This window comes from Xyrauchen texanus, chromosome 45 (assembly GCF_025860055.1).
Source record: "Xyrauchen texanus isolate HMW12.3.18 chromosome 45, RBS_HiC_50CHRs, whole genome shotgun sequence".
NCBI lineage: Eukaryota > Metazoa > Chordata > Actinopteri > Cypriniformes > Catostomidae > Xyrauchen > Xyrauchen texanus.
The window spans coordinates 21,009,055-21,032,281 of NC_068320.1; the positions used below are offsets into that span (position 1 = coordinate 21,009,055).

General features: G+C 38.1%; 2 protein-coding genes across 3 annotated transcripts in view; one reads left to right on the forward strand and one right to left on the reverse strand.

Annotated features, from left to right (window-relative positions):
* LOC127637450 (carbohydrate sulfotransferase 11-like) overlaps positions 1 to 23,227 on the forward strand; it is a 55,080-nt gene that overhangs the window by 27,231 nt on the left and 4,622 nt on the right. For both annotated transcript variants that reach the window (XM_052118522.1, XM_052118523.1), the window contains exon 2: positions 6,308 to 6,393. In XM_052118522.1, the coding sequence (XP_051974482.1) occupies positions 6,308 to 6,393 (86 nt within the window). The remainder of the gene's footprint in view (positions 1 to 6,307; positions 6,394 to 23,227) is intronic.
* The window catches only part of slc41a2b (solute carrier family 41 member 2b), an 83,385-nt gene that overhangs the window by 23,561 nt on the left and 36,597 nt on the right, over positions 1 to 23,227 (reverse strand). The window lies entirely within an intron of this gene.

Sequence of the window (23,227 nt, forward strand, 5' to 3'; positions counted from 1 at the left end):
GTGCTGGTGCCCCACCAGGATGATTAACTAGTTCAACCAGCAATACTTATTTTGTCAACCAGCTTCACCTTAAAAAAATAAATTTTCGGGGGCCTGGGTAGCTCAGTGGTAAAAGACGCTGGCTACAACCCCTGGAGTTCACTAGTTGGAATACCAGGACGTGCTGAGTGACTCCAGTCAGGTCTCCAAAGCAACCAAATTGGCCCGGTTGCTAGGGAGGGTAGAGTCACATGGGTAACCTCCTCGTGGAGGCAGATGGGATTTGTCCTTCGCCACCTGGATTGAGGCGAGTCACTACATGACCACGAGGACTTAAAAGCACATTTGGAATTGGGCATGCCAAATTGGGTGAAAAAGGGGGAAAAAAATCCCCCTCTTATAATAAAAATAATAAATAAATAACGTTTCTCTGCTGTTCCACCACCTAGATCAGCACCAAACCAGCATAAACCAGCCTGGAAATGTATCCTGCTCTAAGATAATCTTTTCAAAAGGGCATACATGAAGATATTCATATTGTCCAGCTGTATTTAAAGATTTGCATTGTCGTTATAGTAATTGTTATTCAAATATAATTAAGGGATTAAATACTTGAGTGAAAAAGAAAAGAGAAAATGCCTAAAGCTAGAGCAGAGCAAGCGGACAACCTGACCTGATGCCCGTGTCCTGTGGGAAACAAACACACACTTCCTCTCAGTCAACAGAAACACACACACACACACACACACACACACACACACACACACCACTCAATCAATCAATTCTTATCAGTCATTGTTTAATGAAGTTACCCAAATGCATTGTAAATATTGAACTATCAGTGAAGAGCTAATTCAAACCTTAATGAGGTTGTGGCCTTATTGCTTTTGACAGAAGAAATGTGATGGAGGAAGAGGAGCCTTACAAAAAAGTACTCTTGTGGTATCATTGTACTTTGATAAACCCATATTATGGTACTGAATGATTACCATATGCATATACCAATGTATTTACCAGGTAATCCAAGGTACTTAAAAGTGTCCAAAAACATGGTACTACAATGGTAATATGTTGACATCATTTTTATATTTGCATATGTGGGTTTGTGAGTGACATTATTTTAGTTATCGTGAGTCATGGTGTTGTCTGTTCAGAGCGGTAAAAACAGAAGTGGCATGTTTAGGAGTAGATAGAGGCAGATTAATCCTCCAGTATACTGTAATCCTCTGTTGATGGATGGCTGCAGATGTGTAGCTGTGTGATGGATTGGAGGAAACTGGCCTGCTGGCAACAGCTGGGCTACTTATCAAATAATCCGGTATTTTACCGTTTTTACATTTTCTCTCTTTTTCTTTCTCTCTTTGTTCTGTCTCATAAATGTTGCGATTTTATGCAACAATTATGTCTTTTATCAAGTGGCAGAGTCAGAAATAAACTTTTCAATTAAGGGGCAATATTTTCCCCCTGTATGTAATTTTAGGGGCATTTCTGTACCTAAATGAGGGCCTATTTTTTCTAACCAAATAAAATAGTATATACACTGCTTTTATGTGTAATACTTTATTTAATCTAGTTATTAAAATCTAAATATTTTGAGAAAGTATAACCTTTTACTCCTACAATATAATAATATCAACATCAACTCATATTTAATGTGGTAATGTGTATTAATATTATTTTATATTTTTTACATTCAGATTTCTCTCTCTCTCTCTCTCTCTTTTAACTCTTTGCTCCATCTTATAGATTTTGCTCTAATATAATGTTTCAATTATTTATGTTATGTAACAATTATTAAATGGCGGAGTTTGAAATCAACTTTTCAATTAAGGGGCCATATTATCCCCATGTATGTTATTTTTAAGGGGCAATTTTGTACATTTACGAGGGACTATTTTTTGTAACCATATAAAATATACTACTTTTATGTGTAATACTTCAATTAGAATCTGAATAATTAGATTGAGAATGGATTTCCTCTTTAAGTATATGATTAACAACAACATCAACTCATATTTAATGTAATTATGTGTATAACGAGGCCTAGAATAGAGTATTAAGAAATAGGACATGCCATAAATAAAAAAATTCATTAAGGGGGTATTTTTTTGCTTATATATTTTGAATTCCATGAGCATTTGTGTTACTTTCGGTGGCTTTTCCCCCAAAACCTGATTAATATCTGATACTGTACACTGTAAAAAGTGGTACCCTGCAATTGTTACCCTAAAGAGCTATTTAAATTAGTTTTGTTGCCGCAACCTGATGTAGTCAGTTTGATTCGTAATCTTAAATAATATTTTGACGAATCAAACCAGGGCTGGAGTGGTGGTGGCGTAGTGGCTAAAGCACAGGGCTGTTAATCAGAAGGTTGCTGGTTCGAACCCCACAGCCACCACCATTGTGCCCTTGAGCAAGGCACTTAACTCCAGGTTGTTCTGGGGGGATTGTCCCTGTAGCTTTGGATAAAAGCGTCTGCCAAATGCATAAATGTAAATGTAATGTAATAAATGAATCATCTTAGAACTGGGGGCTGTTTTCCAAAAGCATCCTAACTTAAGTAGTACTTGAAAATCATCATAGATCTACAAGTGCTCTGAAGTAATCTTAAAGCGCTTAGCATCGTAAGCACACAGTCTTATGCAGTCAGCTGCAGGCAATCGCAAAATTACACTTAATACAATTTAATACGGTCAGTGTTGAGAGTCTTACACTTTATGCTGTAGTGTACAATGTGACCATGATACTTTTATTTTATTTTATTTAAATTTGTGTTTAATATTTGTATTCAATTATATAATTACTGTATGTAGGTCTGTTTGTTATATACCTTACATAGGCATAGTTTTATGATCTAATATATATATACTCATATATAGTTTAAAACAAAAGCATAAAATAGATATTAATAAAATAAAAAAATAGGCCTAAATTAATAAATTACCTACATTGATTTTTCTACACAACCCCATAGCTGGCAGCATATCTGTTTTACAAATTAAATTCAGAGGGAATGGGAAACCTTCTGATTTGACTGATAACCAACTGATAACATTGATTTATACTCAATATTATTGTCATTGCCTTGGACTATTCACAGGGACTCAGTGGATAACCGCTGCCATTAACATACTGTATGTCAATGACCCTTAAAACTTGCACCTCGATCCACAGATGAAAACAAACATTTCAAACACACAAATGATGAACAAAGCCGTGATTGTGTAAAAATAATAGATTATTCTGCTCAAAATGATTTCTAAACTATATATTTAATTATAATTATATAAATTATACAAATATAATTATATATTATATTATTGAATTATATAATAATTAATTAGTTCTGAATATTTAAGTGAATAACTTTTAACATTTCCCACAGAGGTAAATGACAAGTATTTATAAAGTTACGCGCAACGCTATAATGAAATTACAATGACAAGCGACACTATACTGTCACATTTCAGCACTTTACTTATGGACAGCGACTCTTAAGTAAAGACTCTTAAGAAGCACCATTGCTTTGTGTGTGGAAAAGGAACAAACTTTCATAACTTCGCACATAGAGAAGCTCATAAGAGCAAAGATCCATCGTTATTGGGAAACCCAGCCAAGATTAAACATTTTTGTATACTATACAATGGTTGTAAAATCAATTTGTTGATGAGTTTGGGAAGGTAAACATTCCAGCTTTGCCCTCGGATTTCCCCTTGGACTAAATAACATCTCCGTGCCCTCTGGTTCATTTCTTGGCATTAGTTTCCCTTCTCTCTGAGATAAAATATTGCCATTAGATCTGTCTCATCTATCAAAACTGAGGCATTTCATTAATGTGTGCACCCTTAGATCTTTGCAGTTAATATTCATAACCTCCCTCTAAATGCTCCAGTCCAAACAATGCCCAACTTGATAAAGAGGGTTAGCACATGGTCATCATTCATGATGTTGTCAGCAGACAGGATATTTGAACAGGTGTGCGTCCAATGGCTGCCCAATTTAATAACAACAGTGCCCACCTGAACACAAGCGGGATCATTTTAGTGCATGCTCAGATAGCGTGAAGCCATATGGGTTTTTCAATTGCCAATGGCAATATAAATATTTTAAAAGTAGGTGGCCAATGGCTGATATAAACAACAAGAAACAAATAATTTGGTTTGGTGGTCGTAAAATCGTATTGTTTATTTACTTTTCTAGCTTTATCCATACTGTGTGTTGCTCTTTTTATTGTCCAGTATTGTCTCCTCAGTCACTCTAATTTTCTGTCACTCTAACTCTCATTCCCAGCTGTGCCTGTTTCATTCTGTTCCCTTACCTCAAGTGGGATAAAACAGTCAGATATCATACGCTCTGAGAACGCTGTAAACTTACAGGCATTAACACACTTTTAAACAATGCTCCCTGTGTGTGTGTGTGTGTGTGTGTGTGTGTGGCCCTTAACATAACAGAAATACACAGTATAAGTCAAGATAATGTTACACGAGTGGTCGTAAGACAGGCCTGCTGAGTTACACTCAGCGAGAAAGCAGAATAAACAATTGAATGTGGTACTAAATCTAGCATTCTTAGTGCTACAGCAGCATGTGGCACAGAGACTGCTTTCTTGGGGCACCATTTTATCAGTGCTGGTCATTAGCTTTCATGTAGTGTTATTTCAGTAGTTCTGGTCACTCTCTATAGACTGGCTGATGAGATACAAACTGTATAAAACTATTACTTTCAGTTACAGCATGGCAGACTATCTGCACACATGCTTTACCTTGCTTCAATTATTCATTAATATAATATACTGTACACTCTAGAGATGTAGGTGTGTGCGAGTCTGTGTTCTGAGGAGAGGAAGTAAAAGGAGGAATAAAAACGTATTGTTTATAAGGAGATTTGTTGGATGGCATTACAGATTTGCATTATTAAAGACTTGCCCTTTCACTTAAGGCAACCATTCAAATGTGTGTGTGTGTGTGTGTGTGTGTGTGTGTGTGTGTGTGTGTGTGTGTGTGTGTGTGTGTGTGTGTGTGCATTTTGTGTTCAAGTGACTATATAAACAATCCACCAGTAGTGCTCAACTGGTTTTACTTCAAGTGGCGACACAGTTCGGTACCAACATTTTTTATCAAACAAAAGAAAAAAAAATCTGTCCTTAAATGTAATTATTTAAATGTATTAAAATAATGAATGTTAATATAACACTAAATAAAAATACCAAATAATTAAAATAATAAAACTAAATAAAAAAAAATAATACAACTAAAAGATAATAATAGTAAACTAAACAAAACATTCCTTAAAATCAATTATTTAAATGTATTAAAATAATTAATATTAATATAATACTGAATAAAAATCATATTTTATACAAAATAAAATAAAAAATGAAAAAAGTTATATGAATATAATTCTCAATAAAATTATAATGAAATTATAAACACAAATTTCCATTAAATTAAATAGTGAAATGTATTGAAATCATTAATTTTAATATAATACTAAATAAATAATAATAATAAAATAATTAATATAATTTTGATCTGTGCAGCCAATTTTAGGTCAAACACGATCACTGCAAGTGATTATATAAAGCTGAAGTATGTAACTTTTCAGTGTTAAAATATGCAGAGACAACTATAAGTAAGCCTTCATATGGTAATTTTCTCGAAAACTGTAAACACAGTGTCTCTGTGGCACTATAAAAATTCCTTTGTTTGTTTTGAGTGGCCCGTTTAGACCTGCCCCAACAATATTACTCAACCAATGGCTTTAGTTGGGGGCAGGGCTATTTGTTCATTCACCCAATGGTAGATGAGGGTCGTATTCAGAAAGAAGGCGTATTTTGAAAAATTGTTTATTGTTTGCAGTTCCATTCGGTGGCGCTAGTGCCGCAGAAATATTTTTTAGGGTATGTCATGCAGCCTATTACTGCCATCTGTAAGGCTATCTTGTACCTAGTGACCAATGAATTTGCGCCAAAATACCATCGTTTTATTGGACGCACAACCTTTGACGTTGACAACAAAAGATATGGGAAGCATTTTTTCTCTTTTAAAAATAAATAAGCCTAATTATTTTACTATTCTAACTGTGTACAGTTATATTGGTAGTTGCATGTTATTATCTGCATTTTCCACTGTTGTTTTGATTTTTTGTTTCTCTCTGCTCCCTATTAGAACCGATCTCTGATCCATTTTAGGGTCGCAATTGAGAATGACTACACTACACATTGTTATGTAACAAAACATGCTTTTTGGGATTGGTTACTTTTGCTGTCTGCTTGTCTCTGATTGTATATGTTAACAGTTCTCCTCTCTGTTCCTGTGTTTTGTTGCAGTTATGAGGCGGAACCCATTCACAGCGGAGGGCTGCTGTCGAAAAGGCTCCAGAAATGCCTTACAAGAACTGTACAACCCTACACAGGTATCAGTGCTATCAATGCTACACCCCTAAATTTGAGATGTCAGATAGCATATATTACACGCCAGAGTCCAATATTTTTCTTAAAACCTTAGGTTAACAATAATCCCATAATGCATAATGATGATGTCACAATGGTTGACACATGTTATTTTGGCTTTGGACAATATGGAGTATATTTTTTTGTTATTTCTGAATATGCATACTGTATATCTGCTAAAACTTTAGTTTTGGGGTCTTTAAGACCTTTGGACCTTCAGCGTGTTACTATGGAAACACAAAAGAACACTTACATACATATAATTAATTTCACCTTTATCTCTTTTTGTATTTCTTACACTCATCTTCTCGCTTGTTTCTGTCCACCTCCACCTTTACGTGATTTGATAGTCCACGCAACTATTCTTTGTCGCCCAGCTGACCATCTTGTTCCAGAATGTAGGGAGAGTGGGTGTAGCTGTAATGGTTTGTTTTCATCCTGCTCTCCAAAACTCATTCACCTTGAGTCTCAGTGCTGTCAGAATGTTTTGTGCATAAATTAAGTTACTTCAGAGTAATGCAAAGTCACAACACTAGCAGAAGGTGGTCTTGTCTGACACTACTTTTCCATCTAAAGAGGACATAACATAGACTTCTATTGCTAATTATAATTATGATAGACTATTCCTAACCCAATTTCAGCACCCCTCTGCAAATACACACGTTTGTATTTCTACCATTATGGGGTCTTTCCATTCACTTGTTTTTATACTAAGTTAATGGTAATTTCTTTACACTTACTAACCCTTTCAAATTGAAGGAAGTGTAAGACAGTATTCAGTATAACCTTTTAACATAGGCCAACTGATGTAATTAATTCATGTAAATTAAAGTGCAGTTCACTGTGAGCTGCAGTGAAAGTATAGCCACAGTCATTTAGTCAGGCTGTAGAAACACTATACAGGGGATTCAAGTTACTTTAGCTACTCAAAGAGAAACATAACTTGTATATATGTGTGAGCTGACTATCAAAGCTGATGTGTGCAGATAATAGAGCCAAACACTGTACATTCACTACTTATAGTGTATGTGCTGTTATTATGTAGTAATGTTCACTAGCCATCATATACACTCACATACCATACTGTAAAAGCATTCTACTTGCCATTGAGATGCAGTATACAGTTTTATAACGCAGCTTTTATTATTCTGGCAGGACCTGACAGGTACTAAATCTATTACATAGAGAATATTATGGCAGATTACTCTCTCCCTCTCCCTCTGTATTATTTTACAGGCTGTTTGCTCTGAGCAAAGCTCTTTAGTCAGGCTGTAATGTGCCTCTGTTCAGCTTTTTACTTATAATGCTGTGTAATGTGTCTCACACCCAATCGCTGAACATTTCTACTCTCTCTTTTCTCCAGCTCGGAGATAGTAAATCTTACCATCTCAACCCTAATGAGAAATCCCCAAGAGATGTGTAGCTTACTTTTATGTCTAGCTCCATCTGGAATTTCAAGCAATAAGCATGATGAGTAGATACAGTTATTTAATGAAGTTTAGATTAGCCTGTTTGTATTATGTATTATGTATTATGTACTAAGAAAGCTACTGTATGGACTATTCCAAAACATTGTAAGCTACCTTGCTTTCTACTGCCTACATAGTCTGCTGCAAAGACAGCAACACAGATAGTGCTCCTAATGTGAAGAACAGTTAATAAAGATTGAGAGGGTAAATGTTTGCTGATGGATGTTAGCATGTTGCTAAGCCACCAATGCAATACTAATTTGTAATCTTAATTAAAAATGTAAGTAAATGCTATTTAAAATTTTTATTTAAGTCCCTTTTAAGCCAAGTCAGTCCACTCGGCCGCCATCTGATTTTAATAGAGAGTGGAAATGTTTGGCGATTTATGTAAGCATGTGGCTAAGCTAATGGTGCAATACTGATTTTAATAGAGTGGAAATGTTTGCCGATTATTATAGAGACTTACATTACATGTAACACTGATTTTTTGGTGCGTTCATGTCATGCTGGGATGATCTTTGAGCACACATGAGTGCCAGAAAGTCAAAATTACGAGTGGGAAACATTGAAAACACTGGATTTTCTTTGAGCCCGGACTTAGGGACGTGTCCATATAAGAATCATGGCAGAAGCAAAATGGTACTCGTAATAATTCTGTTTAAAAAAATTAAATAAAACAATTATTTTGATTGTGCAGTTTAGTTTGTCTGGATTTTTTTGTACTGTACTTGACACTGTCCTGTCACCAGTGTTGTGGAGTAACAGAATACATGTAACGGGATTACATATTAAATACACAAAACAGGAGTAACTGTATTCCACTACAGTTACAATTTAAATAATTGGTAATTAGAATACAGTTACATTCAAAAAGTATTTTTATTACTGAAGAGATTACTTTGTATTTTATTGTCATTTGTTTCATTTAATATTTAGTCCTATAGTTAATATTTAGTACATATAAATTATGCGATCCAAAGTGCATATGAACAGTGGTGAAACACTTTCTTATTATGTGTTACATTCATACGAGCAGACAGAGAAGTACGTTTGAAGTAAGTTTGGAGCAGAAGAAATCTAAATAAATCTTGAGTAAATTGTCAGCCTTACGCTAAGATAAAATGCAATTTCTAGCCATTTTACATGCACATGTTACCAGACATGATTACATATTTTATTAAGAAAATTCACGTTGGATAATTTTTTTTTCTAGTAAGACCTTTGATATTAGGACAAAAAACATATTCTTGATAATCATTTTTGAATTGTTTTCCTGTAAAAATATCAATTTAGTTTATCTTGTTATAGAAACAACACTGCATAAGATATTTAGTTTTTTCAGAGAATGTATTTTTAACATGTGTATTTTGTCTTATTGTACTGGGAGAGTTTTTATAGTCAAAACATTTGAAAAAAATCTACCAGTGCTGAAGAATTAATCCAAAGTATTTACAATATGTTACTGACCTTGAGAAATCTAACGGAATACCTTACAAATTATATTTTACAGCATCTATCCTGTAATCTGTAGTGGAATACATTTCAAAAGTAACCCTCCAAACTAGTGATGCACCGAAATGAAAATTCTGGGCCGAAACCGAAACCAAAAATTCAGGATGCACTTGGCCGAAAACCGAAAATGACTTTTTTTTTCTTTTTTTTTTAATACCTATTTTAAAATATATATATTTTTTATATATAATTGTATTAATATTAAACTTTTTAATTAATTTCATGAATTTAATCTGAATTGAAAAATTACAAATCAATAAAATGATCACACTTTTATTGAAAGTAACAAACCAAAATTGGACAGAAATATATTATAACAATATTAAATATATTATTGTTTATTCAGTTCTTTAACAATCAAATTTAACAGATTATTGTTTTTTTACCAATTATCCAATAAATGTAACGTTCGAGAAAACTCAGCAGTCAAGTAATGAATTTAGCAGCTCTAGGCTAGCATCTTGCAAATACAAAAAGTTTAAATATGCTACACAGTAATTTTAATGAAAACTACAGGCAAAACACAGAATGGCAGAGGGCCTCTATTATGTTTATGTAAACGTATTTACACTCACCTAAAGGATTATTAGGAACACCTGTTCAATTTCTCATTAATGCAATTATCTAATCAACCAATCACATGGCAGTTGCTTCAATGCATTTAGGGGTGTGGTCCTGGTCAAGACAATCTCCTGAACTCCAAACTGAATGTCAGAATGGGAAAGAAAGGTGATTTAAGCAATTTTGAGCATGGCATGGTTGTTGGTGCCAGACGGGCTGGTCTGAGTATTTCACAATCTGCTCAGTTACTGGGATTTTCACGCACAACCATTTCTAGGGTTTACAAAGAATGGTGTGAAAAGGAAAAACATCCAGTATGCGGCAGTCCTGTGGGCTGAAAATGCCTTGTTGATGCTAGAGGTCAGAGGAGAATGGGCCCACTGATTCAAGCTGATAGAAGAGCAACTTTGCCTGAAATAACCACTCGTTACAACCGAGGTATGCAGGAAAGCATTTGTGAAGCCACAACACGCACAACCTTGAGGCGGATGGGCTACAACAGCAGAAGACCCCACCGGGTACCACTCATCTCCACTACAAATAAGAAAAAGAGGCTAATTTGCAAGAGCTCACCAAAATTGGACAGTTGAAGACTGGAAAAATGTTGCCTGGTCTGATGAGTCTCGATTTCTGTTGAGACATTCAGATGGTAGAGTCAGAATTTGGCGTAAACAGAATGAGAACATGGATCCATCATACCTTGTTACCACTGTGCAGGCAGGTGGTGGTGGTGTAATGGTGTGGGGGATGTTTTTTTTGGCACACTTTAGGCCCCTTAGTGCCAATTGGGCATCGTTTAAATGCCACGGCCTACCTGAGCATTGTTTCTGACCATGTCCATCCCTTTATGGCCACCATGTACCCATCCTCTGATGGCTACTTCCAGCAGGATAATGCACCATGTCACAAAGCTCGAATCATTTCAAATTGGTTTCTTGAACATGACAATGAGTTCACTGTACTAAAATGGCCCCCACAGTCACCAGATCTCAACCCAATAGAGCATCTTTGGGATGTGGTGGAACGGGAGCTTCGTGCCCTGGATGTGCATCCCACAAATCTCCATCAACTGCAAGATGCTATCCTATCAATATGGGCCAACATTTCTAAAGAATGCTTTCAGCACCTTGTTGAATCAATGCCACGTAGAATTAAGGCAGTTCTGAAGGTGAAAGGGGGTCAAACACAGTATTAGTATGGTGTTCCTAATAATCCTTTAGGTGAGTGTATACTTTAATATAAAAATGCAAAACAGCTGTAATTGAACTAAAACCAAGCTCGACTGTAAACGACAGATGTAGCCTCAAGTGAAGAACAACATTTAAACAAATTTGAATGTAATTGCTATGCACAGCAAATTGGACTGCTTTCTAATTAAGTAAAAGGGTCAGGTTTTTCTTCAAGAACAAAAGTTGTTCAGCTTTCTGAAACTCAAGAACATGAGATGCTGCACTGAATAGTCTCTCTCTCTGTGCTGGTGCTTGGGCAGATAAATACCTGCATGTAATCCGCGCAAGCAATGGAAAGCGATCTTCGTTCATGCCCCAGTAGTCAAGAGGATTGTCGCATTTGCGTGATATGAGCGTGAATCGATCGACTGTGTTCCGCAACTGCTTTCGGGTCCTTGAATAACGTATAACGGGCGAGGAAGGGCACACGGTGGACTTTCTGGTGCCCTCATAGGGAGTTGGTGCCCTATGCAGACTGTGTAGTATGCGTATAGGGAGCGTAGGTACTGCTTTTAAGTATTTCCACACCGCTGACTTCGGCCTTTGCTTGGCAGCGCCGTGATTATGATTAGATCGATCGAGAGTGAAACCTGAGCACTGAGGGGCGGGGAGGCATATGTATCGGCTCATATTTTCGGCCTTTTTTCTCTTTCGGCCAAAACAAAAAATGCCATTTTCGGTGGACGAAATTTAGGTGCATCCCTACTCCCATCTCTGTCTGTCACTTTGTTAGTTTGGGTTTTTGTCTTACAGGACTGTAGCATCATCGTCCAATGTCAATCTTGTGTTTCACTCTCTGTTGAATTCCCTGCCGTGCTCTCTTCGGTCTTGTTGCATGTCCAGAACATGGTGTCTGGATCCTGACTTCCTGTCTGGTTTGGTTTCCCCTATCGGGTAGTTTATGTTCTTTTTTACCCCCATGTGGGATTTTTGTATTTTTTTTTTTTTACCCTTTTTGTATTATTAATAAATCCTTTGTTTTGTTTTTTTTTAACTCTGCGCATGGGTCCTGAGCCTCATTCTCTGATCCTCTGATCTGATTACGAACTTGCCAAGATGGACCCAGCTGAGTTTTTTTTTTCAACTGGTTTTCCTGCTCGCCAGCGTGTGGAGCGTGTAAAGAGACTTCGCAGGGTATGGCAGGAGGACAAGTCCATTTAGGGGTATGCCTTTAAGTTTTTATCATTGTCCTCCGGTCTGGGATACAATCAATCAAACCTAATTGATCTCGCTGCCAGCATCCACAGCCACAGAGGCCGTTCCCCTCCCTCTGCCAGAACTCATTGCCACAGAGGCAGTTCCCCTGTCACTGCCAGTGCCCACAAACATGGAGGTCGTTTCCCTGTCACCGCCGGTGCCCATGAGCACAGAGGACATTTCCCATCTCTGCAGGTACTCAAGGCTATGGAGGCTGTTCCATCTTCCCAGACTCTGTCAGTGCTCTCAGCCACGGAGGCTGTCACTTATTTGCTTCCAGCGCTCATGGACATGGAGGCTGTTCCCCTGCCACTGCCAGTGCCCACGACCAAGGAGGTAATTTCCCTGTCACTGCCTGTACTCACAGCTACAGAGGCTGTTCCATCTTCCCTGCCATTTCTTTCAGCCACAAAGCCATTCCCCAGTTGCAGCTGCCAGTGCTCACAGCCACGGAGGCCATTCTCCAGTCACTGCCAGTGTTCACGGGCACGAAGTCCGTTCTCATGTCACTGTCAGCATCCACGACCATGGAGGTCAGTGCCCACGCCTGCCACAGTCAACAAGCCAGCGTCCCCTGAGCCTTCCACAGCTCCACTGCCCGAACCTTCTTCGGCTCTACCCCAGAGCCTCTCCTTCCTGACCCCTGTCCAGCTTCCACCACCCAGTCCTCCGAAACCTGTCCAACAGCCGCCGCCCAGTGCTCTGCCCTGCGGTCACCTCCCAGGCCTCCAGACCCCACCTCTGTCCTGAGGCCTCCTCCCAGGCCACCAGACCCCGTCCATTTCCTTAAGTTTCCACCCTGGTTTTCCTCCCTTCCCTCCCTTTCTGTTGTGTTTTCTGTTCTATGTTAGTGCTTCTAATGTATGTCTTGTGTTTCATTGTCTTTGTGTGAGCGCACGGTTTCGATTGAATTTCCTGCTGTGTGCTCTTCGGTCTGTCTTGTTTCATGTCCGGAGCATGGCTTCTGGATCCTGACTTCCTGTCTAGTTTGGTTTTGGCCTGTGTCGGGATCTGGACACTCATGCTCCATGTTCTGTGTCTGTCTCTCGACCATGGACATGCGTTTGCTCGCTTTGCGCTGCATGCTCAGGTCACGAGCTGTCTTCAAGTTGTGCTGAGGTTTGGTCACTTCCGTCTGAGATTTCGGGTTTGTGTGTGGCTGAACTCTCGCACGGGTATCCTATCTTTTTTTGTCACATGTTGCGTGCATCGCATGGCGTTTGCCTCGCTCAGGTTTTGTTTAGTGTGAAAGTACGTGGGATCTGTTTGTTTGCCGTTGCTACACATTCTCTCATTTTGTTTGTTGGTTTGCAAAGACGTATATTGCCTTACTGTCTTGGCAATGAGTTTGTCTTGTGAGAGCACATGGCTTTGTTTTGTTTCTGCATTGCTGCGTGTCTCTTTGTCTTACATCATACCCTGCCTCCTTGTTTGCTTATTATTAGTTCATTTGCCTCCTCTGTCCCCTGTTAACCCATTTGATTTCTCTCCCTATTTTAGCCTCCTCGTGTGTGCTGTCCAGTGCCAGTTCTTCTTGTTTTCCAGTCGGTACTGTGTGTTTGTTAATTTCCAGTCAATCTGTCGGTTGGGCTAGTTTCCTGTCCTGTTTATCCCTACACGGTCCAGTTGGTCCTGTTCCCTGCTGCCTTCTGCCCCACCCCTGGATTAACTTTTTCCCCTATTGGGTAGTTTATGCTTGTTTTTCCCCCCTTGTCGGAGTTTTGGTTTGTATTTGCCCAAAAAAAAACTTTATTTTTTATACTCTGCTCTTGGGTCCTGAGCCTCATTTTCTAATCCTGACAGTACTGTTAATGAAGAATAGCGATAAAGCTTGCCAGAAAATAAGACTTGTTAACTGGTTCATGAGGCGACAGGCATGTGCTACTAAACTTAATTTCCCATCATTATACTGTATGTGGCTGTACGAAAATGCTAAAATAGAGAAAAAATACAACAATTACAAAACAAATGCATTTTTGTTGCATTGCTGTTAAAAAGACTTCCTGTCTTTGTCAGTGAGTTAAAAAGAGAGATATAGATATGAAATAGGAAAATGGGTACATTCCCTGATAGCACACGTACATCATCCAGACGTCTATGTGATGTGTGTGTTCACATCTGGAAGACATATTTTACATCTGGAAGTCAATAAGTATGTCTTGGATGTCAAAAAGACATTCAGCAGATGTCTTTGAGATGTTTATTATTTAGAATGTTTGTAAATCTGATCTTGTTAAGATGTTTAGCAGATGTTAATTGGATTGTGATGATTTCCAGATGAAAAGATCTAAAACAGACATCTCAGAGATGTACGTGTGTATCATTCAATACTTTTCAGTATATATTCAGTATATTCAATATATTTGCAATTGGCATTTCTCTCAATTCGTCTACCATCCCAATTAATTCTGGTATTGCCTTTTCTCAAAAGAGTACATGCAAAGATTTTGGCCTAAAGAAGGTATCTTAGAATGAAGTGTCTGAACCGTGCCTAAACATCATGCCTAAAGTCTATACCTAAAAATTATGCCTAGAGATGCTGTCTAGGTAGGCATCTAAATGGGTTTTGGAACATAACACTCCTTATTAATCCTGCCATGCAGCATGATTGTGTTACGGAAGATAATTATCCACTCATAAAAAGTTGTCAGGAAGAGGGAGAGAGGGATTGTGGGGATGTCAACTGTGGGAATTGGTTGACATACTTCACTGTATCTAAGCACTCTTCTGCCCCTCTTCAGTGGAGCAAAGATGCATGATTCCATCACTGTGTATGTACTCTATTTGTGCGTGAACACACCCCAAATGTCACAAACAATTGCACAAACAGGAATGGTGCAAGATCAGAAATTAAAATAGACATACCTTATCAAAGTGTATCTGACTTAAATACCAATGAACTGAAGTAACACAAACACAAACACAGCCCAATCCCTTTCTTTTACTTATTTTACTTATTAACGTACAAAGGGGCTGAATGTGATTCACCACCATCATGTTGACAGATGAGGTAGCATAATTAAAATTACACAGTTATGATTGTTTTACTACAAACTTTGAGAATGTATTTTATGTTTGACTCTCCAGTGCTGGAACAGGGCTAAAACAAAGTGTGAATATACGTAGGTCTGACTATACAAGACTGTAGTTTGAAGTAATCACTTTTCTTTGCATGATACATTGACTGCATTTATACGATAGCCTATGTTGGTGTTAGCTAGCTAGCCAGCTTTATCAATAGCTGTTAGCTAAATTTGGTGGATGATGACAGTAGCTAAAATAGATTGTACATCATAAATATGTTGACACAATTCAGTATTGATGTTATTCCATCACAACTGGCATTTTATTATATTGATGCACTATAATAATTACAGATTAACATTGACATTAACCTGACTTTTAGTATAAAGAGAAGATCGTTTAAATTATTTGAAAGTTACGAAGCAAGGTTGCTTGCAATTCGTCAGCGTTAGCAGGCAAGATCAAGTTAGCTAAAATGACACAGATATGTGTGTGTGTGTGTGTGTGTGTGTGTGTGTGTGTGTGTGTGTGTGTGTGTGTGTTTGTGTGCATACAGGTTTGGGTGGTTTATGAGGACATTTGTTTAGGCTACAAACTGGTAATTACAAGGGTATTATGCTATAAATGTGGTTTATGAGGACATTTCTAGTGTCTCCATAATTCAAATTGCTTAAAAACATACTAAACTATGTTTTTTTGAAAATGTAAAAATGCAGAATGTTAGGTTTAGGGGTTGTGTTAGGGGATAGAATCTATAGTTCATACAGTATAAAAATCATTATGTCTATGGAGAGTCCTCATAAGGATAGCCACACCAAAATTCTGCAAAACGTGTGTGTGTGTGTGTGTGTGTGTGTGTGATTGAGGGACTCTTTGATAATCTGGTGAAAGTTAAGGCAGCCTTTCATTATGCTAAAACTCACAGGAGAACTATAATCATCACATCATACGTCTCCTATTTCTCTCAGCACACACACACACACTCAAGCATACAGCTCTGACATTAGTCAGTAAACTCGGTGAACTGAACTCCTCTATGTTTCTTGTCTCTGTAGCTCAGTATAAGATGCTTTTCAGGTGGAAGAGGTGGAAAATCACCGGCTTGACATGAGTTCCCAGGATCTCTCATTCACCCACCCTCCCTCATGTCCTCTCTTCCTTCCTTCTCTGAGTCTCTTTCTCTTGCTGACTCAGTGGAAACGCATGTTTTTTATGTGTTGTTCAAGGCAGGTTTTTCAGGTGTGTAGGTTGGAGTAAAACAAAGTCTGTGTCCATACATGCTCTTCAGTCTTATATCAAGGGTTTCCAACTGGGTTCCATGGAAAATTTGAAAGAAAAAAAAAAGATGAAGTGGATTTTAACAGTAAGAAATAAAAACTAAATCTGCATATAGGGGCTACACTTATAAAGGGGGTCCCTTTCAAATGGATCCTAATATTTGGGGTCATTGGCATTAAAATGTTGAAATATCCCTATCTTACATCACATCCTGCTAACACATGGTAGCATTTTCCCTGCACTTTTATGCAACCTTCCAAAGCAGGACCCTGTCCATGTGTATGCGTTTCTGTTTATGCGTGTGCCTGGGCAGTAGAAAGGGCACATTGGCAGCATCAGGCAGAGCCAGTGGAAACTTCCTATGTCAGCGGAGGGCATTTGACACTGTTCCCTTTCAGCCCCTCTCTCTATCTCTCTCTCTCCTTCTGTTCTGTTCACCATCCCTCTCTAGACATCAGCATTGATATACACCTCTATTAGATATTTTCTACATGTCCAATGAAGGCACATGATTAATTGCTACCACCAGATCATTTATATTATTTTTTACTTCTTTTTATGGCAAGTTCACTCAAAAGGTTTAAATGTTTTATACACCTTTCCCTAGTACTTGACATTTGACCTCAACTTGAATATGATAAAATTTGATTTTTCAGAGTGGTGCTTGTCCTTGCAAAAGGGTTGCAAAAGGCCCTTGCAAAAGGGTGATGTGGCTTCTGTAGTGTTACTATATGGTTGCTAGGGTGTCCTGAGTGGTTGCCAGATGGTTGCCAGGATGTTTTGTGTAGTTGTAATGTGGTTGCATACCAGCCCAATTCAAAATAGTTCACTCACAAGTCTATGATATTCTGGTCTGTAGATATGGTTCAGTCCCTCCTTTAGTGCAAGTCTTTGGCATTTTTTCCGCTCATTTTATCACGCAATCCACACAATTCAAGATATCATTCATATCTGTATCACAAACGGTGCTGGACTATGTAGTTGTGCACCAAATTTTAAAACAGAGGTTCAAATCCCTAACCGTAAATATGAGCAATGGTCATAGTGATAATTGCCATAGAATGATGTAAAAATGTAGTATAAAGGAATTGGATTGTATAATGGAATCATGTTATGATGTCACACTTGAGTCACATCATCAAATAGCAGCTTGTTTGGCATTTTATGTTATTTAAAAGACGTGCTAGCATGTGCTTTTATGAGAAGGAATGCAATCATCCCTGCTGTGCAGGCTAGTTCCGAGATCATGGAAAAGTTAGCTCAGTTTTTTCAGTTCGGAAAAGTAGATTCAGCCTCATAAACTCTCTCATCTAGAGAAAGAGGGTTTTATAGGAGATGCGAGTAGAGGAGCATTCGCCTTGTTCTCCTCCACTCATTGACACCAGATCAATTTTACTGCAGCAGCACTAAATCAAGCCTTCAGCTATAAGAGATAGACAAGAGATCTGTCAAGATGAGCAGCACGAATCAGGGACCGCTGGGAGTGTGCGGGGGAAAGACTTACAAGGACACCTTTATCAGCAGTGTGTGTATAAGTGCATGCAATGTCTAAAGAGGGCACAGAAAGGTATTAACTGTATCGGAGTGCTGTACTGAGACCAGGCATGCAGTTTGGTGTTTACTGAGCAAATACAGACAACCACACTCACATACACACACTCACACACTAAAACTAGCACAGTGCTCAGCTGGGCTCAGTGTCCGCTCACTACCACAGCTCAGCAGGCATGAGTCATCATCGCCACAGCAACAGAGCTGGCTGCCGACTCGACAGGCGCATGATAAGCATCGAATTGGTACCAGTTCTACTTGAATTTCAGCAGAAGTTTGTTTCAGCATGAGATGACTGAGTGGTTCAGAGGTTGCTCTTTCATGAAGACTTAAAAAGGGGATTATTCACCCCAGAATTAAAATCCTGTCATTTTTTACTCACCCTCCTATTATTCTAAACCCATATTAGGTATGCATTATGGGAAATAATCCAGTAGATCCATATCTGCCAATGTAAACTGATTTGAATCTGAAAATGTAACCCTTCCTGTTTTCCTGCAAACATCTCATATCAGATGTATTCTATGAATTCAACTTCAGACCTCAGAGTGTGCTAATCTCTCTCTCTCTGTTTCTCTCTCTCTCCCTGGATGGATGATAAATCTCAGCATGGGGACAGATGGAGGGAAGGATGAGAGACAAGAGGGGTCTGACTTTCTTTAATAATTAATCTCATGCTTTTAAGAGCCAGGCATCTGAGGTCACCGCGGTCACGGGGTCAAATCCCAACTGTGTTATGATGATGGCTGTGTCAGAATGCTGAAAATGCTGCCTGTGCCTGAAAAGGCATGGCCGTATCCAATGTTTGCAGTATAGATGTATGCTTCACTGCCTATGATTTATCACAATCCTGTTTTTGTTGGTGGAATAAAAAAAGGTCATTTTAAAGAGTGGTTGAAAGGAGTCTTTCAGTTTTTCCAGTGTTCAAATTGAAAACTCTAATACTTTGTAAAGGAATATTTCACCCAAAAATGAAAATTCTGTCATTATTTACTTGTGTTACAAACCCAAAATACTTGAAGACACCGTTTTTTTGTATGGGGGTCCATTTACTATTATGATGGTCTGGGACAAAATATAAAAACGCTCTCTCTCTAAAGCTCTCTTTAGTTTGTTCTAAATCATTAGACTTGACCTAATGGTACCTTGGAATATGGTCTGAAAACACTTTCCTTAGAATATATCTACAGCAAAACGCTCATCTGTATCTGAAGTCATTGACTGACTGGACCATGAGGCTACAAACAGCTGCCTTAGGTTTCAGACACAACCTATTTGTGATAGTCTCTCCAAAAAACCATAAGCACTGAACTATCAGTGAGACGTAAGCACTCTCTCTGGCTTGCAAACCAGAGCTTTGAATTTATGATTATTGATGTTTTCCTCTTGGATGCTGTTTATGTTTGGTATTAACAGTGTTTTGCAGGAGATTCTAAGCATGGCGAAGATGAATGTGTGCTCGGTGTAACACACACAAACACAAGCGTGCCACAAACACACTCACACATATTAATTCCTAATGCTACCGTTGAAGCATATCGACTTGACAAAATGCAATAATTACCACAGACTACTGCCAGCTGTGCTTCTCTGTGTGTGTTATTAGAATCAAACTAATTTAAAGTAATAGTACAATACATTTAAGAGCGCACTGTGAAGCAAATGGATAATCTATTCACACATATTATGTATGTACATACTGAACCTGTATGGAAAGGTGTTTCTTTATCTTTCTTAAAAAAAAAACTCTTGAGTGTGTGTGTGTGTGTGTGTGTGTGTGCTATGCCAGTATTATTATGCAAATGCATTCCAGCTATCCAATTGCAGTGGAGAGCATCAAGCCGGGTTGGTGTGCTGGGAATACATTTGCTCGGAGTGTCCACAGACAGGTAGAGAACATGTGAACATGTGTTTTTATCTAACAGAGAGAGAGAGAGACAGTGGTAGAGAGGAAGAAACCAAGAAAGAGAGGTTGAGAGGTTGTGAGAAGGTTGTGAGAATCCATATGTATAAGCATCCTTGTCTAATCTGTGATAGCAAGTTGGAAGCATGACAAGCAGATATGAGATGGACGTGACAAAAAATAGACAATAATGCCTGTGAACTGCAGCCTAAGTGAGTTGCTATATTGTGAAACCTAGTGAGCTGCCTGATGCAAAAGGTGTTACAAAAAATAAGCTACTTAATTATGCTGCCTCCTAAGGGGCTGTTCAGACAGAACGTGTTTTTGCTGTGCCGCAGAATGAATAGAACAGAACACAGGTGTCTTAAGAAGGTTTTTTAAAAGCTGAAGTTCTTTTTAACTTGACAGTGTGTCTAGGAAACATGCAGCTCCTTTGTGAGATGCTGAAAAGCAGTGAGACGTGGTGCAACAGTCAAACACGTCCCAACTGTTTTTTTGCAAAATGGTTTACATGGCTAGTTGTGTGTATCATGGCAATTTCCTGCTGAAACGAACACCATGGGGCCTATTTTAAGAGTGCTAGCACTAAGCACAGCGCTATGTCAGTGGGCATGTCCATGAAGTTTTGGAATTTTCGTGCAAGCATGCGCTAAGTCTAGGCACAAGTGGGTTTGGCGAAATTGCATGCGCAGAGAGCTAATGGGCTGGGTCAAATGCAGTTTAATTCAGGGGTTCCATTCCCTGTCAAGCACCAGCGATATAAATTAAGACAGTATATTCATAAATTGGTAGTGTAAATGGAATGGATGTATTGAATTATTAATTATAATTATTATTATTCATTTTCATTTGACACACAACTCGTATTACACAACTTGTATTAACAGTCATTTTATCGGCCTTCCATGTTAGGTGGTGGATTTTTGCACGTACTTCAGTTCTACCGGTCGATTTTGCTTTGAAACAAAAACTATTAAACCAAAAATATTTCTAAATTCAAAAATAACAATTCAAATTAAACAAAAATATAATCAAAATAACAAAGTGGTCAAAAAATCCTACATAACCAACTCATGTACAATTCAAACTTTAACAAACTTTAACTTTTTTGTTTCATAAAACGGCTACAACAGTGAACTTTTTTACATGAACTTTATTACCACCTGCTGGTAAAATCTCCATACTGCAAATGCAGGAACTGATTTTAGACTTTGAGTTGAAAACAGACGTGGTATTTAAACTTCTTATTAGGAAATTGCACTGTCCGCCACTTCATTAACATACAATACACCCACGGTTTGCATATATACACCTAGAGATAGTGCAAACACTCCCACTCACAGCCACTTGCACTGGCTCAAACAAGTTCAGATATTGTGCACAGTCTTTGCACACTGTGCTACGCCTAGCACGGTCACGGAAACAGAGCCTAAGAGGCGCTAAAACAACAATGACCATTGTTCCCTTTCTCAAAAATCACAAACATTTAGCCAAAATGTCACCAAAGCCACACAATTTTCATGAGATCATACGTCTGTATGGCGCATGCTTATAGAAAAATATTTGACAAACCGGTGACAAACCGGTTCGGTGTGAACAGCCCCTTAGATACTTTGCTTTGGACAAATTTTAAGGCAGCATCACATGGAGAATGCAATCCCATTTTAAGAAGCTCAGTGAAAAAATAAATCCAAAAATGGCAGCTTAAGCGAGAGAATTACGATTATAAATACAATTATATTTCATTAAATATACTTTCTGCCTATGGAGGCGGTACACAGCAATGCTGCTCACTAAGTTTTGGAACAGATCTAATCACATGCTACCCTCTCAACACACAGATGATGCACAAACACACACTTCTTGCTTTAAAGTGAACATATTGTTGTACAGTTGCTTAATGCATCTGTGGTTGATTACGTTGTATCAGATCAGAGAGAGAGGAGAAAGGGAGGGATTAAAATAGCTGGAAAATAGTATTGTTGAAAACAGATCATATCATGTAAAATCATAATTTACCTCACATTAAACTTTACCTCCTTTTTTATTCCTCATGACCTCATTTAACCTCCCTTTACCCATGGAGTCCAGAGCCAATAGCAGGAAGAGAAGCTCAAGCTTTTATTTAAATGTTTTCTATTACCAAAGTCCTGACATGTCTGCAGGAAGTGAAGTGGACACTACATCATTAGCTATATATGTTTAAAGAGGCAGCACTTCCCAGAAAAGCTCTCAGTGTTTTGAAATTGCTATTCCAAATATACCAACACTTTACCATTGCTACTGATGAGTACTTTGTGTACAGTTATGAAGATATTATGAACCAACAGAGAGATATGGAGAGAGTAAACTACATTATGATTGTAATTAATTCTTGCATTAGACAATAGACAGAGAAACAAAGACGAGGAGCTGCTAACACAAATGTATGTGAATAGAGTGCATAGTTTAATTTAAAGGGATAGTTCACCCTTGTGTCTGGGTGTCACCCTTTATCCCTTTAAAGAGATCTCATTTGTGATTACACAAATATATCTCTTTTGTGAAAATGAAAGAATTATGTGCTTATGTTCTGTATCTGTTCAGACATGGTTTGAATCACCTAATCAATGAATCTGCTGATAAGCCGACGCATGGGGCTGTATCCTAAGAATCTCATAAACCGTCAGTACTGATACTGGTCACAAAACTTTCTGGGAAAATTACAATAGAGCAGAGAGTGGGTGTGTATAAAAGAGAGAGAGACAGAGGGAGAGACAGACAGTGTATGTGGGTGGGTGGGTGTAGGTTTAAATAATATTTTTGGAGAATTTTATGTGTGCTGTATTCTCTGTAAAGGTTAGATTACATCCAACATGCCAAAACTTGAGAGTTCGAGACATTGATTTCAACTAGAGATGAGTTAATAAACTCAAAACTTTAAAATACATTTGAGATGTGACCTTCACTGAACAAACATCAATATTGTTCTTTTAATAACAATGATATTCCGGCCCATCTCCCACTTCTACTCCTACTACATCTAGGTCTGGTTTTAAAGCATTTGGATTATTAGACTATCTCCTGTTGAGAT